General features: G+C 37.9%; 1 protein-coding gene across 4 annotated transcripts in view; it reads right to left on the bottom strand.

Annotated features, from left to right (window-relative positions):
• erbb4b (erb-b2 receptor tyrosine kinase 4b) overlaps positions 1-24043 on the bottom strand; it is a 196819-nt gene that overhangs the window by 42604 nt on the left and 130172 nt on the right. For 3 of the 4 annotated variants that reach the window (XM_086090655.1, XM_086090656.1, XM_086090658.1), the window contains 12 exons: positions 23323-23388; positions 19115-19233; positions 18761-18902; positions 17907-18020; positions 17682-17808; positions 17481-17554; positions 13339-13429; positions 12089-12288; positions 9425-9557; positions 5537-5630; positions 2166-2320; positions 244-288 (listed from right to left, as the gene is read on the bottom strand). In XM_086090655.1, coding sequence (XP_085946781.1) covers positions 244-288; positions 2166-2320; positions 5537-5630; positions 9425-9557; positions 12089-12288; positions 13339-13429; positions 17481-17554; positions 17682-17808; positions 17907-18020; positions 18761-18902; positions 19115-19233; positions 23323-23388 — 1360 coding nt within the window. The remainder of the gene's footprint in view (positions 1-243; positions 289-2165; positions 2321-5536; positions 5631-9424; positions 9558-12088; positions 12289-13338; positions 13430-17480; positions 17555-17681; positions 17809-17906; positions 18021-18760; positions 18903-19114; positions 19234-23322; positions 23389-24043) is intronic. The other variant, XM_086090657.1, reaches the window with a different exon arrangement.

Raw genomic sequence — 24043 nt, 5'->3', positions numbered from 1 at the left:
CTTCACCCAAAAGATCCTTGTTGTGGTGAGGCATAACAGAAACGTCCACAAATATGGAAGCAAAACATCTTGCGCGAATAAATCTAATAATCAATTGCAAATAAGGAGTGTTTAATAGCCTGACAATTTGTTGAACTGGTCATTCACAGGCCTATTGTGAATGATTATTGTTATTGTCTAAATAGAATAACAAATTGCATAACTGGTTTGGAGTTTGGATGGTAAAGAAAGACAATCCTTCACCTGTCCATCCAGCCAATACAGTCTTGAAGTCTTGGTCCAGTGCAACTACAAAAACACATAAAGAGGGAGAGTAAAGATGAAATGATGTCTGAAAATGGGGACAGATTAAGGTAAAAACTCCCCCTGAACATACAATAATTTACTCGGATCCCAAATAGCAAATGTGAAATTGCATGCTCAATTTGGTCTCTCCCATGTGCTTAGGTCAAACAAGCCACACAGCTACAAACCGTTCTGGCTGCATGAATTCTCCCGTCCACTTGAGTCTGTCATTTTTCATAATAATATGCACTCTATGTGGAGCAACCCTAAAACGTGGGTGTTTCTTGCCAAATAATTTCAGAAGCTGTAGTAAGTCCGGTACCCGGGAAAGGTGAAGTACCAAATGGCACTTGATGTTTTACAATATGCACAGCCACATGTTGTAAGACACGTCTATAAAGCTAGTAAATGTATCCAGTGCAGAGGTTCTTAACCTTGTTGGAGGTACTGAATCCCACCAGTTTCCTATGCGCATTCACCGAACCACCAACCCAGGGGTACCAGATACAATTAAAACAGCAGAAGCCATAGAATTGAACCCTGTGGAACACCATACGTTCCTTTATACATGTGAATTCATATTGCACATTTCCATCCAACCTCTTTTTTTTGCTCAACATAGTGTGATGAAGGGATTCAAATATTGAGAAGTCACACAACGTACCATCATGACAGTCAGAAGTCGACTATTGAGCGCACCAAATTCCCTGCAGCACAAATAGGCTAAGCAATATAACATGTTCACCAGTAGCCAATGATAGCCAAGCAGGGCATGTCATCACAAATTATATAAAAGACAAGTGTGTGTCTTGACCTCCTCCGAACCCCTGAGACTGATTCACCGAACCCAGGTTGTGTGCTACTAACAGTGTGTTTGCTGTGTTTAATGGAAATTACAAAGGATTCATTTTGTGTAGGCTACATTATTTGTAGGCTACATTCATAAACCATAAAAGTCTGATAAATACACAATATGTAGCTTTGAGGTGTCAACAATAATTAGACAAATTGAAAAGGTCTTTCTGACGCCTGTGATTTCGCCTATGCTAGGCTAACACTTTGCATTCCGGTTGCTCCTGACTTTCAGACGTGTTAAAAAACACAAAATGACCCATTGAAATGAATCTCAGGTTTGAAAAATACGTATGGATACTCCACCCTGCTCAAAATCAACAGACACAATCCTAGTTGTGCCCAACTAGTAGATTAGCTTCTACATCTGTTTGTGTGAGCAATCAAGATTGGACACGTAAATCAGACCCTAAGTGTGCATCAAAAATAGATTGTATGAAAGGGTTAAAAAGGACATCGGTTTCAATCCTGCTTTGTCACTCCGATTGTGTCTGATCCCTCTAATTCCCCCGGCTTGTCTTCTTGAGAGGAAGAGCTGCTTATGAAGCTGTACCTGTGACAAAGTGTCAGCCTGGTGTTTTCCATTTACGACTACATTGTTATGCTCCAGTGAGCCGGGGGCTGTCACTCAGGAAGGGAGAAATAACACACTCCAATGACACACGTTCCCCGTGGAGTAAAATACAAAATTTGGTCTCACCAACCAGTGTTGAATATTGCATGGAGATATGACTGGCTAGTGAGTGATGGAGTGAAACGTGAAGGGCTCTGCTCCTTTCGTTCTTCCTCTCTTCTATCTCATTTCCTCCTTCACGTCTCTATTTATTGCTCTGGTCTTGAAAGATGTCATGATGCATCTTTATGTTAGAGGAACACAGTGTGCACATGTAGCAATAATAACATGAATCTAAATTTCTAACTCTTGTCTCTCTAAATGTTTTTTATATGACCCAAAAAAAAAATTCTGTATACTTATTCCTTTGATGATTGAGTTTGAGCATCTTTACCAAGACATTTGCATTACTCACCCTTGTGTGCAGTTGGCATGGCAGGGATGACACTCATTATTGCTTTCGGCATACTTAAAGATAAAACTGTTTGCGCCTTGAAGCCCGTCTGGGCACTTGTCCACACAGTTAGGACCATCCTTAAAATGGATGCATTTCACACAATGCTCTGGGCCCTGCAGAAATAGACGCAAAATATTGTTTACTCAGCTATAGTGTAACGTCCAAAGTCAAATCTCAGGGCATGCAATATAAAGTTTGACCAAAATTGTGAGGAATATAGTAATAAAATCATTACAATGTTACTTGGAAGCATACTTTCATCAATCCATCCAACCATCCATTTTTTATATATATAATATTAATCATTCTGGAGCTTGAAAGTAATAGAGTAATACATAGAGTGGAAGACAGAAGGAGAAAGAAATGGAAAAAGACAAAAAAACGAGGCAATAACGTCGTGGAAAACCAGTAAGCGTATGCGAGAGATGAATGAGTGAAGAAGTGTGTGTGGAGGGCCAACAAGCAAATGAGACGCATAAAGCAGCGTGAGAGGAGGAAGCTCATAATAACCATTGCTCAAAGCACTCACTATGACCATAACAATCCGCCTCAAAGAGGATTTATGGTACTAATATATTCGTGGGAGGAGGTAAGGAAGAAGCGAAGTGGTCTTTCCGAGACTCAACAGGCTTGTAGAACATCTAACTGCCAAATGACAGATGCACACAGAGAATGCAGTAGTCATATATGACAAAATTGCATCTCACCATCAAATTTTCAATAATACAGTGACATCGCAGAAGTATCCATTTAACACTACGTTGTGGTTTAGAACTGTACTGCATCACTCTGAGAAGTTTCTGGTTGACCCTTTAATGCAGCTATGTGACGTAACAAAAATTAAGAACACCTAAACATTACTCTCTGCCCTTAAATGGACACTATTGACAATTTCCCTTATCCAGGTTCATACTGTGCCCCCCTTAATTAAAGGAACAGAGCTTGAGCCTTGTTTTTTCCTTTTGTTTTATTCCCTTCCTTTTTTTAATTTCCATCTAAGAAAGTGACCTGCCAGGCTTCCCGTTCTGTCTCCCTCTGTTGGTCATTGTTTTCAGGTTTCTTTGACGGGATGTGACTGGGGGAATTGGCCTTTCAGCGAATCAATAAAGTAGGCAGTCAGGCAAAGTTTTGAAGACTTTAATAGTTAACTGATGATTAATCGCACATTTTATATCTATTATAAATGTACAATGAAATGTACAATATTTCCCCCCCTAAGTTTTCATACTCTTGTTAACATAAAAGTGGGAAAAAAGTCAAACCAAATAAATAAAAAAATAAGAAATATGGCTGCATCTTTTAGTCATTTATACAGTAATTATATAATAATTCATAACATTTTGTTAAAATAAAAAATATGTACTGTACTGTAAAAAAAATTGATATTGATTTGTGTAGAGGTCATTTTCTGCCACTAGATGGCATAATTGCATTTGTAAGACATTGGTGACAGCTCTAATCTTTAACATGAAGTAACTTGTGAAATTCTGCACATTTTTAAAATTGTAAAATACAACATGACCCCAGTCTCCAAAAATCTATGCATTAATATAAATTTCTTACTGCTAAATTTTGACGTGGACGTGTTTGCTGCGTTGTGACTGGAATTCCCCCAGTACAAGTAAGGGATGGTCATTAATCGCACATTTAAAAAAAATTGTGGCGCTAAGGAACTTTAAATTAACTCAAAATGAACACACTAACTTTAACACCCCTACAATAAAGTAATCTGAATTTTTATGATTGTGTCAATGACTCTGTCAGCCTGATCGTCATTATCGTGTTCTTGTATGTCCCATTATTTGTTTTTCCCATTTAATTTCCAAATTTAAAGAGCAGTGTGGAGGTGAATGGTTAGAAGCAGAGGGGATTGTCTTTCAGGAAACAAATCTTATTGATCTTTCTCTTGACAGTCATCTGATATTGTGTCTACATCACAGCCTGCTGTGCTCACCAACGTGGTCATATCCCTAGACTCACTACACAGGGCATTAGGCCAATCAAATCACTTTGTGTAAACTCTAATGTAATTGCTATGGGCTCTGCAACCATAACACGATTGCCGTAATCCATTTGGTCGCCTGGGCCGCACATGCTGTTGCTACACAAGGGTGCTACAGGTTAATATGAGACATTCCCATCATACACTGCATGACAGAAGACATTGGTGAGTGGGAGGGAGGAAACGGCTTGGGCAGACATGTGCAGGCAGAGCATGGTACTAACTGGTTTCTTTTCCCACATATGGGGCAAAACTGAGTGAAGTCACACATACAGTATAATGGTAATTAAAGATAAATACATAGAATTCAAGCGTGAATGAAACATCTCTAATGAGGACAAACAGGATAGAAAATGGCTCGCAGGATGGATGATAGTTAAGTGAATATCTTAACTTGCTAATAATCATTTTTACAAAAAGGTTAAAAAAAAAAAAAAAGGAAAGAAAATCCCAGGAGGGTAAACAAAAAAAGTTAAATTTGTTTAGAATAATCTATTTTTTTGTATATATGAATGGAGGGAAAAAAATGATTAAAATCAAATTTACTGGATTTTTTTTAACATAGGCCAATACATTGACAAACACCAATTCAAGTTGATTCAGTTTTTGCATGTTTCATTGAGAGACATACAGATCAAACACCAATTTATGCCAGAGAGCAATGGCACGTAACAGCAAGTCCTCAGAAACAAGAAAAAAAACCCGAACATGTTATGTATTTGGTTATAAAAGCATCACAAAAAACAACAACAACAAAAAACGTGACATATGCAATTTTTATGATTAAAAAAATGACTTAAACAATGTTCGGCAAACGGAAGTTTAGCAACCTTGTGCCTTGACCGCTCTCCACTTACACCTGTCAATCAAACAGCAAGATAAGCTTTTAAAGGTCTTCACTTCAGCGTGGGTGGTGTGCAGCACAGCCAGATGGAAACAATGTTTTTTTTGCTTCCATTCTCTCTCAAATTCAGGCAGGTGATACAAAAAAAATCGATCTGCTTGAACAATATAGCAAAAAATGCTTTAGAATTATATACATACATGTACACTCTCACACACACACACACACATGCAGTATATATATATATATATATATATATATATATATATATATATATATATATATATTAGTGTAGTGTAAAAAGTAAAATTAGTATAAAAGTAAAGTAATTTTGTAATCTGCATTATTTTATCAATAAAATTCCCTTTTGACAAAAACAAATATTCCATCACCTATTTTCCCCATCAAATATCAGAGAATTTATGAGATCAACATCAACATTCATGTTGGCCTCATGGTGGCTGACTGTAGTGGCGTACTTACCGGACCATGGCAGGTTAAAGAGTTGCCGTCAGCTTGCTCACATTGGGAATCACACTCCACACACACAGAATCGTTGGTAAACTCTCGAATCTCCCTGAGTGATAAGTTGGACAAGAAAGACGTGGTCTAACGTTATTTTATAAAACAATGCCATATGTTTTTTATGCCACAATTAACACAGTCAACATATCTAAGGTCCTAACAAACTGAAGAACAAAAAAAAAATCTTCTGGTGTTGGTTGGACCAAATGTGTTTTTGTTTTTCTAAGGCCTTTTGTAAATACTTTTTTGATTACACAACAGAAATTTACCAGTAGTGGCAAATTAATTAAAAAAAACTTAAAACACTGGGAATTCAATTCATTATTATGTAAGAAGAGCGCAACTGAAAAGATTGCAGTGACTTTTGGAGATGACACTTTATTTGATACCATGAATTTGCATTCTTAATCTGACAGCATGTTAGTTTGACAATATGTGCAAAGGGCGCAACCCTTTCAAAATTCAGTTTGGTGCCTCTCATAAAAATGTATATAAAAAAACAGCAGACAAGTCATTAAATATGACTACAGTGCTGGTGCTTGCTGCTTTGCCTTTGTATTGAACATGCACTGGTTTTTGGGTACCTCTCTTTTGGTTCCATCTCTGCAATAGAAAAAAAGTCCCAGTGGGGTCTAAATGAAATTAGTATTTATTATCCTTCATAAAGTCTTGTATGAGCCAGGGGAGATTGGCCTTTGTCCGTGTGTGAGCTGGGTGAAATAATAATGGATGCAAAGGAGCTGGAGCACATCACTGGCTTGCTCTGGACTTCAAGGGTGTCGCATGAATTATTAATATTAGTTGTTACTTTTTCTTATTCTTACATGTACACAATCTATGCACACAAACACAGCCGCAAATGTGAATAACATTTCAAATCTGCCTTGATGCAGTCAATACAAGTTCAGGTCTGTTGAATAAAATGTCAATGCTGAACTGCCCCCCCCCCCCCCCAAAAAAAACCCACACGTGGTGAGTAATAATAAATGCCAAATAAAGCAAAGCCATATCTACATGAAATAAAGGGGGTCATTGGCTTATGATGAGTACTATAAAAGCTAATTATTTTTTTGTGACTTTTATGGCCTAAAAGTGCTTTTCATTAAAAAAAATGTAAATACTGACTGATTGACTTTACTTTTATGTCCCATAGCAAAGCCTACACATACAAATCTGCACTGCGTCAGTCATAGGAACAGCAATATGGCGTAAACCTTAAACCCCCTGTAATGCACCCAATTCCTAATATTCCCACATTCTCCGTCACAGCGTCGGTAGATTTGTGGTGCTCAATCGCCTAGTGTGAGGCGAGAAGTCACCACTGTAATTTTTTTTTGCATTGGTTTGCCTTAGTTGGACTCAGTGTGCGGTTGATCTCAGATATTAGATTCTGATGGTATGATAACCTTGAGCAAAAATACTGTGGGGTCACGGTATAAAAATTACAGCCCTAAAATGACCTTCTTTCATTGAACACAGTATATTTTATTTGTAAACAAATAATATGAATTTTGGTACACAAGGAAAGTATATCATGTTAAGTGGATTTTTTTCCCTTCTTTACCGGTGAGCTATATTTAGAACAGACCAGTGAGCTACTCATATTGTCCTTCAGGCTAACTAGTACTCATTGGCAGCTTTTTTTCCTTTGCGCATCAATCAGAGCAAAAATACATTAGTGTTTGCAGTCTCTTGTCTTGCTTCCTCCATCGTCGGTTATGTGCCGAAAAAGAGGGAACAAAAGTAAATGGGAGGCAATTAACTTCAGAGGTGGCTCATTTACTCAATTCTGCAAGCAATCATATTGTGCCCTGCTTATATGTCCCCTCAAAAAAGAAAATAATAACTTATTACTGGTGGAAGCCAGTGTTATCAATTATTGAAAATTTGAAACCTTGACTTTTTACAACCACAGTAAATGGTCAAACGAGTAATCATGCCGAGTCTCAGATAAAGAGCAACACAATGATGTGATGTAGATCAATGCTATAGGCTAAAGCCTACATCAACAGACAACAGTACTGGGACACCAATCCATTACGCATGCACGAAGTACTGTAATAATAGAAGAAAATATTCAGTTGGGCCTTCCCCAATAATTGTTTTATTGTCTTACAAATTTTGGTAAGAGTTAAATAGTTTAAAGAATTAAGATTCAAGATGTGTCCCAGGACTGTATACATATTATGAATAGAATTAAAAGCATAGGGAGGTTGATCGGTGAGGGATTTCTTGTGGTGCTGTGACGGTGCAGGCGGTGCCGACGACCTTTTGGACAGGTAGGCACGGCGTGGCCCCGTGCGCAAGCAGTGACTGTGACACGCAGTGACACGCCTAGCCCCCCCGCCCTATCCACATCTTCTCCTACTCCTCCTCTTCCTCCTCCTCATGAGTACATAACAGTCAGTTATTAAGTTGACTTATTTTGGGGGGGGTTATTAGGAGACGTCACCAGGGGGACAAACTTTGTCGGCTGTGAGGTGGAGAACATCAAGCTAAACGTTCAAAGTCAAGAGACCCCCTAATGACACTCTTCAGGGATGCTCTTCAAAGAGACTTACCTTTACACTTTCAATTGTTCTTTTGAACCGTTGGAGTTATTAACTATTAATTGCTATCCTGAGTGGCCTAACAATATTGCTGGACTTAAAAGCTGTGACAAAGACCCCTGTGGTGTTTTTAAATGAAACTTTACTCATGACTGACAGGTTATGCCACAAGTCTGCTTCATGAATGATATAAACAGGTCTGGTAGTTGCCAACCGTGATAGTCATAAACTTTTTATAGGCTGAACTTTACTTGTCGCTCTTGTATTGAATCTATTTTGTAATTCGATTGTTGACCAGTACTGCATTGTACCTTTCAGCATGGGTTACAACGCTGCAAATCTTTTGAGATTTGAACATACTTCAGCGGTTTCATTTACACTTTCAGATTATGTTGCCAAGTGTGTTTGCCTCACACTATTCTTATGCCACAGTGTTTTCGCAGAAACACAGTGATATGTAACTATATCAGTTGTTTACCGTTTGGTTTTCCTTTCATGTGGAAGGAAAAGCAAGTGTTGCAGCAATTCTTTAGAGTTGTTTACTTTCGAGGGGCACATCAGCAGCTGCGAGGAGCTTTGCTTAGCCTGGCTGTCCGCCATGAGTTTGCTTAAGCAAAAAAAAACACTTTTGTACGTCCACATTTTCTGGTAATATCATACAATCACACAATTTTATCTTTTTTATCTCATACATTGGCTTACAATGTGCAGCATACAAAGATGATGCTTCTGGATGCTCTATATATGTGATCTTGTTATTCCATAGGTTAGAATTTGAAAATTAAATTTTATCATCTTTTGATAGTATGCAAAAGTAATTCATTGATTTCAAAAACCTTGCAGTTTCATCTAGGGCAATGGTTCTTAACCAGGGTTTGGCGGAGGTCAAGACAAGCATCCGACTCATTGGCTGCAGGTGATCACGCTACATTGCTTGGCCGAACCGTGCTGCAGGGAATTTGGTGCGCTAGTAGTAGTCGACTTGTTACTGTTGTGATGGTATGTGGAATTTATTTATTATTGCAATACTTCATACTATATCGTACAAAAAAAGAAAGTGGTCGGACAAATACGGGCAATATGATTTCACATGAATAATCAACCGTATGGTGTTCCACAGGGTTCAATTCTGGGGCCACAGCTGTTTTTTTTTTAAGTGCTCTATAAATATAGTGTTGAGTTAAGTGATGGCAGTCAGTGTCCTAACTGCATGATTTGCAATGCCAAGTTGATATAGTCTATAAACCAGAACAACTAGCAATTTCGCAAAACTTATATACACATTGGCATCACTTACCCCTCATACAGGTTGCAGGTTTCCACACAACTTTGTCCCCTCCTGAAGTCCCTACACGAGAGACATTGGTCTGGACCAGGACCCCAACATCCAGAGTCGGAACATAACGGATCGCACACCATATGCTCCTTGACTGCTCGAGACACAAAAACAATACGTAACTTTGGACACATTGTAATATATAAATGTGAATTACTAGGACAATTGTAGAGTGGACACACGTTAATTAACCCACCAATACAGAAATTGGATGAATTGAAAAATATGCCAAGTCATGATTATCATTTGATAAAAATAGGTGGAAAATTTACAGTATATTTCATGCCACTGAAAATGTCAGCAGTAATTGAACAATGATCAAATTACAACCCAACCCTAATAAAACATTTTATTTTACCACATCAAATTATATCCAATTTTATAACTAGTGTGTACATTCATCATCCTTTCCAATGTATATGTGAGAGTGTGGGAGTAGAAAACTAGTATTGTGCGGTTCATAAGAGTGGAGCTATACTGCTTCTTTATGAAACTGCTGATTCAACAAAGGCAGAGGGCTAAAGGGACCCAGAATGTTCTTTCATATGCTGCACAGTTTGGTTGACTAGGAAATCAGAAGAGAACATTCCAACTTCAGCACCTGACAGCTTTAAGTGAGTAAGTAAGTTGTTCAACAGTATTAAAATCTGGAACACAACGTCCCCCAAAATAAGGCATTTTATATTGGTTTCCATTAAAAAAGATATTGGCATCTGCTTCCAAGAATTCACATCTGCCAAACAGATTAAAATAGTTCTTGCTCACTAAAACTGCATTGTTGAACGCTTGGAATAGCATGAAAAGCTCCAATAAAAGCAGCATTGAGTGCACCTGGGATGAGATTCATTATTGGCGGAAAATGCCTCACCAACCGTGTCAGTTAAAAAATCTGTATGCACGGCACCCTGTTGCTCAAAGAAGCTTCATATGTCTCACCTTGTAGTATAGATTTCTTACTGCTTTTGTCTCTGATGTCTCTTTGCCACCTTTACAAACTCCCCCCCCCCCCCCAGATTCTTTCCTTGCACACAAAGGGATGAAGATAAATGAGTAAAAGTGAACTAAATGAGGATGAAAGCTCCATCTTTGTCTTGAAAGATACACAAGCCCGCTCTGTTGGGTCCGCTTACAATGAAATACTCAAAGAAGAGGCTACATTTATTTTTAAACATGCGCTAGAGGATCAAAACAGTTCAACTTTTTTTGATGCGGCTGGTAAACAGAAGCTGATGGGTCTCAAGCTGACGGTACTTTGTGTGTAACACGGTTAGCGCGAGAACACCCGAGAGGTGACGAAAGAACGGGAAATTGTGGCATATTTCAAACATGAAAAAAGCAACTATTACAACATTAAGGATTTGTAGATTTTTGGGCAAGGGCAGCATGATGGTTGAGTGGTTAGCATATAGTTCTGAGGTCATAGGTTTGAATCCCGTGTCAGTTTTTTCCATGTGAAATTTGTGCTTTTCCCGCCTTTCTTGTGAACAAGATTAGGTCTATATGGAGAAATGAACAATCTGCTTATGATCCAAAACAAACAAGTTCATCTGCGAAGCATGGTGGAGGAAATGTCATGGCTTGGGATTGCATGGCTGCTTCTGGAACGGGCTCACTAATCTGTACTTATGATTTAATATAATATAGTAGCAGCAGAATTAATTCTGAAGTCTACAAAGCCATTTTGTCTGGCAATTTACAGAAAAACGCATTCCAAACTAATCGGGAGAAGCTTTATCATGCAAAAAGACAATGACCCAAAATACCCTGACCTTAACCCTGCGCATTTGTGCAACATTCTGGTGAAGTCAATGGGTGGCAGGCTGGATGCAGTTGTTGCAAATAAGGGTTACGCCACCAAATATTCACTATATGTTAATTTAATGTCTCTTCCATTACTTTTGTTCACTTTAAACGTGGGTGGATTAAAAACAAAAGGTGCTCTGTCCTGAGGTGTTTAAAATGGAAGTCAACCATAAACATTTCTTGACAAGAATATGTTATGTGTGACCTCACTAGTCTTAACATGAGATTCTGAATAATATTACATTTGTGGAATATGAGTTATGGAGCAAAATGTAGATGTAAATACCATGAAATAAAAGCTGGATTTGTGAAATGTCTGCTATTCATCATTTGATCTCAAACCCAAATGTCTTCAGTATACAACAAAAACAAAGGAATTGATCTTGCTGTTCCAATACTTTTGAAAGTACACTGATGGTCGGTGTTTCAAAGGTGCGCAGTGACACAAACAAGCTTAACACTCCAAAATGTATAGAATAAAGAAATAAAACGAAAACCAAATGAATGCAAGAGTAAAATTACGCAGTTTTTGTGACAAACTAGGGAGACTTCCATCTAATAATGATTTATGACGTAGTCAGGTCTTTCACAATGTGACCTTTTAAAAATTATTATTATTATTGACCCTTGTGCAGCTTGACATAAGTGAGAAAAAATGATTCATCAAAACAGTTGGAGAAAAACGGATTTTTCAAACGGAGTATTGAGGTTCTATGTAGCTACATGGGCTATCAAACTGTGTCCCGTACCTGTTGAAAACTTAACGAAGTACGTTTGATATTGATTGGTTTGTGATTTGTCCTGGTTTTGTTACGGACTTACAGCACTCCTGTGGGTCTCTGTTGCTGCGGGTCAAAGCTTTCTGGTTGGCAGCACGGAACAGTCGGGTCCAGTTGACTGTGTTGTAGTAGCACAGCTGGCTATTCTCTACAATGTGCACATTGCCTGCACTGATCTCACAGAGTGACTGAAGTTGAAGTGATAAGATGCCATGCTGCTTTAACACCAGCAGGGAGATTCCGCTGAGAGGGGAGAGTCGGAGGATGGAAGAAAGGAAACAAAGAAGAAGTAGTTGAAGAAGAATCACATCTAAAGGAAATGAATAAGACTTTGATGTTTGTCTTTACTCAAGATCACACTTCATTTTTAATTTTTTTATTTTTATAAATCTGATTAAATGAGCATTTTCCCTCTCAAGTCACTGTATTAACAACAATTGCCCAAATAAGCTACATTATAAGAGGTCTATCACATAATGTAATTGCTATGTAAGTTCGGTAATTAGAAAGTGAATTTGATCTATTTAGTACGGAAGAGTGGAACTTGGAACAATTCAATGAATTCAGTATATAGGGACATGATGCCGTCGAACTGCAAAACATACCAACAAAAAAGTAAACACAACAGCAAAAAAAAAAAAAAACACATAACCAAATAACTCAACAAAACAAGTGCAAAGTGTTTTGTTATTGTGTTTTTTATATGTGGTGTTGAATTTTGTAGTTTTGTTTTTTTATGTTCTTGTGTTGTTTTTTTTAGTTTGCTGTTGTGTTGAATTTTGTGTTTGTTAATTTGAAAGGCCACCATATTTTACCTATACTAAACTTGGTACTTTAAACACAATGTACATGTGCGTTACAATTTCTGACCACTTAAAAAAAAATTATGCTACGCTTCCACTAACAGCCCCCCTGAAATAGTCCACTGTTTCATTTCCGAACTGCAGCAAAAACCTTTACTCAACAAAATTGTTACTGTGACATCAAAAACCTTAACAATAGTGCTTTTAAGCTGTACATAATTGTATTTGATGACATTTTTGTAATGGATTTTTGGAATACATTATTATTGTGATGCCCTTGGATGTGGGAAAGGAGAGACCTAGTCAATGATTCACTTTCCCGACATTTATTAAATGCCAAATAACAGTACACGAGCAAACTAAAGCAGGTTTATATTTGCATACCACCAATTTTCAAATGTGTGTGCGTCTGGAAACTATCGATACATGTAATTTACGACACATGTCACAGAACTATCTTTGCATCAAATTAGAAGTGAATCATGTGTACCTGTACAGAGATCTTCCCCCTATCGTTACCAAGTTGCTGAAAACACTCAAGTCTGTTATGTTGTCGGGCCAAGACTGGATGCTCAGAAAGCCTAAATGGGGACACAAACACAAACAGACACACAGGTTATAATGAGTCATCGCCACTGACACAACAGAAGATAATGTGTGTGTGTGTGTTTTGACATCCCTCTAGGTATCGCAGCATTCCAGGATATAGTAACCACACTGCTCTAGGCTAGAGTTGGGTGCAAGCTGTGTGTGTCTCATCAAGTCTCATATATCAACATTTTTGCATTTCCTCTAAGCAATCCACATCTCTGTCGTTGAATCATTTAAAAAGACGAGGAGCTGAGAGGGTGGATGTGGCTCATTTAGGATTTTCAATAATGGATTCAAAAATATGAAATATTCAGTAGAGACCAGTAGGAGGTATGGTCCTCTAGCCAATATCAGAAGACAAACAAAATAAGTGGATGGGGGAGTAAGAAAGTAATATCAGGTGGAATAATGGATGGGAGGTGGAATCAATTGAAATGCAATGAAGAAAACATTTGCGTTTCTTGGAGATTAAAACAACAAGCGGGTTATGTTCCCTTAATGACAAACACTTGCATCATGGCCAAGATGCAGTGGAGACAGCAAGAAAATCATTGTGGGTGTGATGGCCAGTGCGCTGCTTTCGCTAATCAATGAACAATCAGACTCCATCATATTAAACTGCACATTTTTTCTCTCCTGTAGGATGCATAATGTTTACTCAGGAAGGGAGGGAGGTTGTTGAAAGGTAAAAAGAGATGAGGTAAATAGGGAGCCTTTTATGTAGACAAGAGGGCAATAACCTTCAACAGCATCTTTATCAGTTTGTGGACATTGTTTTGTTTATACCAATCCCTGCAGAGCTGCAGCATTAGAGTGGAGTCTGAGGCATATTAAGTGTGTTTGATGAAGAAATGAGAAAAAGTCAGGCACATGTGAGGATACACACAATGGGTTTGAGGATAAGTTACAAATCCTGGTGAAGCATCACAAAGTGATTACCAAACATGGCTAAAATGAAAGGCATTTTACATTATTAAAATTCCAAGTGCATGAGCTACTGCTGTCATTAAGTGTATTGGAGAAAAGACACTTTAGAACGTTTATTGTAATAAGATTACATAACATTTTCACAAGTTTTTGCAGGAGTGGTATGACTGAGGTAAGGACTTCTACTATGCTTCATAATAACATACAAATTCTATCCAACTAATCACTGATACTGATACCAAGCCATTTTGATACATATAAAACACGATTTTTGTTGAGTTGGATCTGACAGCTGCTTTAAACTAATTTTTGTGTGTGGAATCTAAAAACGGTCTTAGTTTTTCTCTATCACATTGTTTTTTAACTTTAGATCCCCGTTTTTTTAAGACAAAACAAAAAAAAACCATGCTCTTACTACAGTCTTACTACAGCTGATCAACATTTTGCCCATGGAAGGTACGATGCAGATAAAATAATAATAATAATGTGCTGGGAAAAAAAACACGGACTGAAATTCCCGAAAAAGCATGCCAATTTTAGTTTTAATCATCATACAAATCTAACTCGACAGATTTATTTATGTATTTTTCACCAGGTTAATTTTAAAGAAAGATATAATTTTTTCTTAAGTTGCATAATGAAAAAAATGTCAATTTTATATTCTTTCTAATTTAAAATTTCTAGTTCTTGTTCGTCAAACCGCCCCAAAACAATACCGATACCTTGAAATAAGACCGGGTATCAGCCAGCCTTATTTCCCACCCATACCTAACATAATCAAACATAAATAATGGAGACATGTCAAAAATATCCGTGACATGCTTCAGTCAAGGAACAACAATTAACAGCAATCTCGAAAACAGATGGTTTTTGTGGGTTCGGATACGGTGCTTACCGCCTCGTTTTTTTCCATAAAAAGTGAAAGGTCATGTACTTTAAACACATTCTCCTGAGAGCACATTCATGTATAAAGCAAATTACAACATGTAACCACTTAGGAAGAAAGGGTCAGCGCTCACAAGCAATGGCTAAGAGGGTTCAAGTTGTGGTAATTACAGCGTAAGCCACAATAATGAGAAACCCAAGCGTAAGACACATCGTTTTGATTTGATTGCCCACTCAACAACAAATGTTATGAAGAGACAATAAAATAAGCAAAAAAAAAAAGAAAAGAGAGAAAAGTAATTGGAAAAGCTGAGACAAGTGTGCTATGTGTAGGATGAGCTCATTTAAAAGCAGAAGGAAAAGCACTTGTGACCTCGGGGTCACAGAGGCAGGTTGGCTGCTCGTCAAATGTCTTGTTGTCGTGACAGCTCAGGGAGATGACAAGCTGAGCAGACACACTCTCTTCTAAATCGTGTTTGGTTTTGCCACCCGATAATAAAAATAAATCAAGCCATTTAAACATTTTGAAGTTGAGTTTATGATATTAAACCTGGGATTACACTTGGAAAGTAACATTTTTTTATATTGTTAGCCTAACAATAATTAATAATAATTGCCCAATGTGCTTGGAAAAACTAAGTACAGTAATTTCTGGACTATAAGGTGCACCTGACTATAAGTCGCGCTAGTTAAATTTGGGGAATACTCGAGTTTGTTACACATATAAGGCGCACTCGAATGTAAGCCGCAGGTGTTTTAATGTTACCGCACCGGTGGTTCCCGCTACTTTCTTTTCCATAATGAGGGTGCAAATTGTCTCGCTCTCGTTCTGTCTCTCCTACTGCATGAATAATTTTAATTCCTATCTAAGACTTCAGCTGGCCTGACAATTTTAATGCAAAAGCCCCAAAAATAAATAAATAAATAATGATGTTGTTTACGTTTCCCCATGACAAAGGTTATTCACTATTTTTACGTTTTATTTCAAAATGGCATATCAACATGTGATTTAGTGTTAGGTACCGGTAAACAAGAATCCATTGAGGAAAGACCTTACTACTTGCCACTTTCTAATTGGATGAGTTTATTATGACTAATATTGCATTTTTTCCCCCTCTACTATCAAAATGCAAAGTAATGGAAACTGTACACCAAAAGCACAACACTCAAATTTCTTGATGCATTTAGTGGCCAACTTAACATCATCCACAGGTGGAGGTATTTTTATGATGACCTGTACCACATACATTTGTGGACCTCAGGATCGTCTGCCTGCACGTTGACTAAATTGACCAAAATTGCGTTCCACCGCCTGCGCCATATTTTAAACCTCTTTTCATCTAGCCTAAAATCTATTCTACTTTGGCCAAATTCCCAAACGCTAAACTAGACTTGCCTCCTGCACAAAAATGAAGATGCACAGTCGCCTGGCTACGAAAATAGAGTCCCACATGTTTTCTTCTTGGTGTATGAAGGGAAAACTGGGGAAACTTAAGGCTAAGGATCGTCTCAAGGGAAAAGCAGCAGATACAGAGGAGATCGAAAGACTCATCTGATATTCAACACATGCTGCAATGTCTGTCCTCAGTGTGGACCATCACCAGTGGGGGAATGGGAACTAGACTTAACTAAAACATAGCATTTGTGGAGGAAAGGGACAAGGGGCAAGTAAGAATCTGATTATCATCTAATAACTGCAAGAAACGGCGTTTTTGCTTTATTTCAGGGATATGTAGGATGTACATATCTATAACGTGTACTATTCTGGTCAAATCCAAGTTTGATCTATGTATGCACTTCACGGAATACATATATATATATATATATATATATATATATATATATATATATATATATATATATATATATATTATATTCCGTGAAGTGCATACATACACATCACTATAGTGATGTTTAAATATAAAAAGAAGAAAATCACCTACCATTGTCAGTCTTTCAAAGCAAAAAATAAACTAAGACATTTTAGTTTTTTTAATCTATCAAATAATTTTATCTTTACAACACACACACACACACACACACACACAAAACAAAACATTTATTAAATTTAAATCCATGGATAACAATAATAATTATGCTTTAGAATTAAATAACATTTCAATTGAAGAGCTTCTAATATTACCCATTGAAAAAAACTAAAATTATTTTGTACCAAGGTTGTTTATTTAGTTTAATTCAGTGTATAGATGCTGTGTGAACAAACCTTACCTGTAATTTCCCTAACAGTGCGGAACACGTTAAGTTTTTCTGGGTCCAAAGCTTCAATGTCGTGATAGACATCCCTGTGAATGATAATGTCACAATGTCAAGTAACAGCTAATTCTACTACTACTGATATTTTACTTATGGCATTACTATGCGCTGAAGTTAATGGAAGGGTAATGTAAATAAGTTAGAATTATGTCTCACCCTTTTATTCCAGTAATGAGAAATACCAAATTGCCATTTATTTTGGTGCAATTCAAAAACGTGTCGATGTTGCTGGAGTCCACTGTCTGAGCCGTCTGTAGACTGGCAGTTCCAATGCCATCACATGCTGCAGCAAGACAGTAAGACAGCAAAAAGCATTCATTAAGTGAAGCAGAGAAATGTCATGCATTTTTTTACAAGCAGAACTTTCCTCAAAAACTTCACCTTTTGGGCAGATGTCAGTACAAGGAATGCACATCTTGATGCGGTTCTCCTCCACCTCCATTGTGTTACTGGGACATGCTCGCACACAGGAGCTCTGGTCCACCACAAAGTTATCTGTAAAACATTTTGTTGTAAATGTCAACTACAGATTGTGGTTGTTTATACAGGCGGACGGGTACTTTTGTACCTTGCGAAGGCAATCACCAAAAAAGAAGGGGAGAAAAAGTCACTTTCTTCTTTCTGACTCTAAACTAGATTTTTTTTAACTGTGCATTAACTGTACAAGAATTGTAGTGATCTGTGTTTAAAGTGAACAGAGCCGCAAATTGTTCTTAACCACAACCTGAATTATATTTGCGAGTACATACTCTTTAACCAAAGAAATAAGGATCTCAGAAGTGATTCACCAATAATGAATCCATGGGGTCCAGTTAAGAGTCCATTTCAGTCTTTCAAAGGGAAATCTTTGAAATAAAAAGTAGCAGCATTTCTGCTCAACACTAACTTCGGCTAATTTACTGTTCTAATGCTAGCTTAGTATTGCTAGCGCTGCTATTTTGGTTAAGCAAAATACTCTGTCGTTATTTATCATGACTACACACTTAGAGTAGCCCTTTTCATTACTAATGACCATGTTTGATAATTGTGCTTTAGTAAGAGACATTTAGGAAAGGGGGATTAGCGGAGTGAGGCTACATTCAAATCTTGCTAGCAGTTTTAACACTGAGCCTTTTTGTAGAGGTGAAAACCAAAACGACTTTGTGACTGAGCAATGCAAGATCTTTAACAATAAAATGACATACTGCATACAGAAAGTAAATGTGTTCCCGTAGGTGTTCACTGTTCAGACTTACGTGGACATTTCTTGACACAGAAGGCTCCATAAGTGTATTTGGCTCTCGGGTTGTGTTCCACCTGGAAGGTGGTGGGGTTGTACAAAAAAGTCTGTGGACATTGCGTCACACATGCCCCGCTGTCGTTGAAGTTTGTGCATGCCTGTAAATATCGACAATAAAAGAAAAAAGAAAAAATACTGGACATTAGGACAAGTGGTATGTTGTGTAGCTAATTAACGGAATGACTACCATCTACTGTAAATGTTGTTGTTGACTTTAAGACCTGTACATTTAAACCAAATTCTATGAGCTGTATGCAAGTCCGTCTGAATGTGTGTGTGCGTGTGCGTGTGCGTGTGCGTGTGTACTTACAAAGCAGTCAGTGTCCTTTGGACCAAAGCAGCCACCTGCGCACTCACGATGGCAGCAGTCACTCACATAGGGACCAAAACAGCGGCCATCACACTGCTCAGCACACACCGTCTTAGTTACTGCGGAGACATTTCATAAAGAACAACATAGTTACAAGAAAATCTTTCTAAACAACACTCTGAGGACAGAAAATTAAGGTGGCTTCACATGTAGGCTAGTTGTATAACGGGTAAGTTGTCACATTGCAATTTTCTTCTCCAGAGGGCGCAATGAAAAACTGGAACACTAGCCATGCCAGCAATTCTTAAGGACTTTAATCTATTTCATAATATTTTATGTTCAAATTTGCTCAATGACTATGGTAAATTTTCTACAATCAACAAGTTGCGAAATCCAGTGTGACATCTTACCCCTATACTGTGACAACTTACCCATTGGCGTGGCAACATGTCACATGTTCACTCTCTGTATTTGATGGCTTATAACTCTGCAGTGATACAAAGTATGAAAATGACATGAATAAAAAAATATATACCTAAGACTTTGGTCTTTCATCTGGTATACATTTTGTTTATATAAGATGTATTGATTCCAAGAAATATAAAAACTAGCCCCGGTCTCCCCTACTCAGTCATTTCTGAACGATGATTGCAAGCTCTTAAGTGGATTTTGCTGCTTGCCGACGAAAGAGAAGCACACATTCTAAGTCCCTTTATTTGATCACAAAGCGATATAGGAAGTGACTACACTTTTTGTAAATACGGATCAGCGGTTCAGATAGTGGATGTATTATTTATTTTTTATTCAAACTAACAATATTGCACTCCTCAGCTTGTATAACATCCCAAATTTACTGTCCAATGTCTGGCAACAAAAGAGCCTACATCCCTAAGTGAAAATGTCAAAATTGGGTCCATGTTCATATTTTGTATGATCATGATTATTTCCCAGTGCTGACTTAGATCTCTTGGGCATCAATTTCTTCAGAGCTTGACTGGTTGCCATAGAGATTCTCTTCCTCTCTTCCATAACAATATCCCAGAGCCGATGAATGTTAAAGACATTGTGCTCCACCACCTCCCATTTGAGGATGCCCAACAGATACTCAATAGGGTTTAGGTCAGGAGAAATACTTGCTACATCATATTTGTTTAGCCTCAGCTTCTTTAACAAGGTAGTAGTCATTTTGGAATAGTCTGCTGTGCCCCAATTTTGAAGAGAAGGGATCATCCTCCCGTAATGGTCCCGTAAATGAACTTTAGATTCACAGTGCCAGCAGCACGCCCCATGTCGTTGCGGCACAACACTTGATACCATCTAAACCAAATAAGTTCATATTGGTCTCAACAGACCGCAACACATGGTTCACGTGCCCTTTGTGGGTTTGTCTTCAGCAAATCATTGTGGGCTTTCTTGTGCATCATATTTTTCATTATCAGCAGGAAAACACCCAGTTACCACATACTGACAACGACTAAAGCAATAACAACACAAAACACAACATACTTCACTAGGAACTGTAAGAACAGCATTTACCCATATAGCGGCATTATTTTTAACATATTGCAGATGAAATTGTCACAAGCCTTCGTTGCTCATGAATTTAAAATGTGACCGTTTGCAACATCATAATGTATTGCTGTTGGGGTGCTGTATGTATTTTTATCTGTGGACTTGTGGCAATATACACATTTGGCAATGCCATAACTGTAATGGATACAAGCCAACCTGACACACATTCCCATATGCACTTCATCATATGTCTAAATAACTATCAGTAGCATTTTATTTCAAGTGTGTGGTTTAAAAAAAAAAGGCTAACTTTATTTTATGGTGCTTTTCAACCAAATGACCTGTACAAAAGAGACACAAGCTTTTTTTTTTAAATGAGGAAAGATTGAAAGCACTCGCATGTAAAATGATATAAAACACGAAAAACAATGCATCTCCAAAAACATGCCTGGAAGCCTCAATTTCAACAAACAGTACCCGACAGCATCAGTCACAACCTCCATTTTCAAAAGGCAGAAGGTGACACTAAATGAACGAAAAACATAAAAGCAAGAAGATTCTGAAAATGTCCGTACACCTCTGACAGATGAAAACATGTTTGTCGACTTCATGCTGATTTATCATAGTGAGTGTGACTAATGAATGTGCTTTAAGTTATTTTTTTTCACAATTCTGAGAATTATCTAAACTGTCTGATTATCCTGTGGTGTCGTGTTTATAAACAGTGATTTTTCCTTCCCGACCTGCTCGGTCTGGGGCTGACAATTAATTAATTGATAAATTGGTTCTACGACAGAAATTGCTGAGTTTTGAGCCTGCTTAAATGTGTCAGATCTGTCGCCAAAGTCACATTAAACTGGACATTGCGACATATTCCGGTATATATTTTTTGAACTTGTGAAGTTATAACTCACTTATTGGGTTAACTAAGTTTTCCCTTGTACTACTTACTCACTGACAAAGATTCTCTTTGTTGCTGATTTTGAGACGCGTGTATAATTAGTCCGAAAAATGTCACAAAGCTCATCTTTGAAGTAATTTTCCTTCACACAAGGTCTCTACTTCATCATTTCTTGCAGTTAACCAAAACAGAATGAAAAGGTTGCGAGGGAAAGCGGGGCAATTTAGGATGAATCATCACCACACGCACGTCTGGTGGAAGACAACAGTGTGAGATAAAAAGCGTGATAATGGAAAACAAGACGGACGGCCCCCAGTGCTTATCCGTGGCCCATCTGTAACATGTTGCTAACAGTGCTCCAAGTTCATTCCTCATTATCTTAATGGGATCGTGACCACAGGACAACTGCATCGAGATATACCCACGTTGGAAGCCAGAGATTAGGTGGTCTGAGTAGAGTGGAGGAGAAATGGAATACGGATGAGAAAATGAATGGCGGGAAAAGCAGCTGGTTTGAGAGAAAAGTGAGGGTTAAACAGCACGATGGCATTACCGACTGATGACTGCAAATCCTCTTCAAATACACTTCGCTCTTCTGGATTCAGAAGAAGAATCATGGCTAAAAATCTTAGGACACCCCCCATAATCAGTTCGAGGTGATCTGAATCACACGTTTTCTTCTTAGCGAGCCAGTTACTTCTGAGAGGTCCTTTTCTGTTTCTGTGTGACTGTAGCCCAAAGATGAAATGACAAAATTGCGTAACAATCTGCATTCTAGGCCACTGTCCTTATCGACCGAGTCCGAGTTGCAAACTGGTAATCACACACAACCGATAATAGCATGCAGTTTTGTACTCATAAAGTTGCATTCACACAGAAAGTAACTGATAGGATGGGATGTTAATAGAATACAGTGATAAGAAGAGATCTTGTGGTTACACTCCATGATAATCTCAATTTTTTGGGGGTGCGAGGACGCTGATTAGTAATGGTAGCTGAATAAGATATTGATTAAAGAATCAGTCAGCGTTATGTCAGAAACCAGAGCCCAACATGTCTGTGAACGAGCAAATGTGAGCAAAAGCACGGCATAAAAGAGGCACTGAGAGCAAGCCTGCTCTTATGCACCTGCGTAAAGGCCCCATGGGGTTAAATGGGTGGAGCTGTAATCAGGGACACCTGGGTCCGGTGCTCCTGAGCGCCATTTAAGATGCTGCCACCAAACTACTTGCGCTCTCTCCTATCGTCCCAGGGCACCGGCTCAGGTTAATGTGGTGAACCATTATCATTATAAATTGATCTTAAATCTTGTAAATAGTAATATGTTTTTTTCTATTTTGGAAAGACTTCTATTTTTGTATCCCTGTGTTTTCGCCCTTCTTTATTGTGACCCTTTTGAACCAGGGGTCATAATATATTGAGGGCTCGTCCGGGAATCGAGTGAGAAATCAAGCACGGGAAAACAAGGGAAGTAAAACATCTAAAGTGACTTTACCTAAATTAATTAAATAAGACCGTGAATGAATAAATGTGGTCAGATATTTTTTCCAAATCTAAAATTATCAAAAGTGCACTATATCAAATAAACTTAAAACTTCTCTGATTGAGTGTGCCTTTTTGATAAATGTGCGTTTGTATTTCAACACTGCATATTGTGAAATATCTAAATGATTTTAATTGTTGTAGTAACTTTCAAAATGTCAGTGGTTGTTTTTAAGTCACAACAATTGTGTAACTTACAATATAGCATGCTCGTACTAAACCGAATTGTTTATGTTGCACTCAAAATACTCACAGCTTTGACACTGGTCTTCTTTGGGTCCCCAGCAACGGCCATTACAGGAGCGATGGCACTTTTGACCTGCAAAAAATATCATATAAACTATCATTCATTCTTTACGGGCCAACTTTGATGAAAATTAACATGCACATCATAACTATAATTCATTCTTTAGAGTGGAAGTCAATATTAAACATTTCTTGACAATGATATGTTATATATTGTATGTGACCTCACTAGTTTAAACATGACATTCTGATTAATATTACATTTGTGGAATATGAGTTATGAAGCAAAATCCAGCTATTTTTATCCATCTCAGGGGGCGGTCTTTTTGCCACTTGTCGTCGACTGAAGATGACATCAATGTTGCTCAGGTGTCAGGTAACAAGCAACCACAGAAAGCCCAGTAAGCTTCAGAAAACAGGTGAGCTGTGATTGAGTACCACATTTTGACTAGTGGGGGCTGCACAGACCATATTATTGCTAAAAAAATGGGTTGACTTCCCCTTTAAGGGCCAAATTTGATGAAAATAACACACACATAATAATAACTGGATTGTGTACTGTGTGTGTGTTTGAATAAAAGTTATTAACCTCTAAGATGGAAAAATTGAACTCAAAGTTATCGATTAAACGTAGAAACCTTTAGATTATCGACTGATAGTCGAGGTTTTTCGTCTGTAATCAAAAAACCGACGTGGTGCCCATACAGCCGTTCAAGGTTAGTGCATGC

This window comes from Leptonotus elevatus, chromosome 12 (assembly GCF_054856555.1).
Source record: "Leptonotus elevatus isolate MCC_2025b chromosome 12, RoL_Lele_1.0, whole genome shotgun sequence".
Classification (NCBI taxonomy): domain Eukaryota; kingdom Metazoa; phylum Chordata; class Actinopteri; order Syngnathiformes; family Syngnathidae; genus Leptonotus; species Leptonotus elevatus.
The sequence above is the reverse complement of the archived record's forward strand: the minus strand, read 5'-3'. Positions and strand labels throughout refer to the sequence as shown.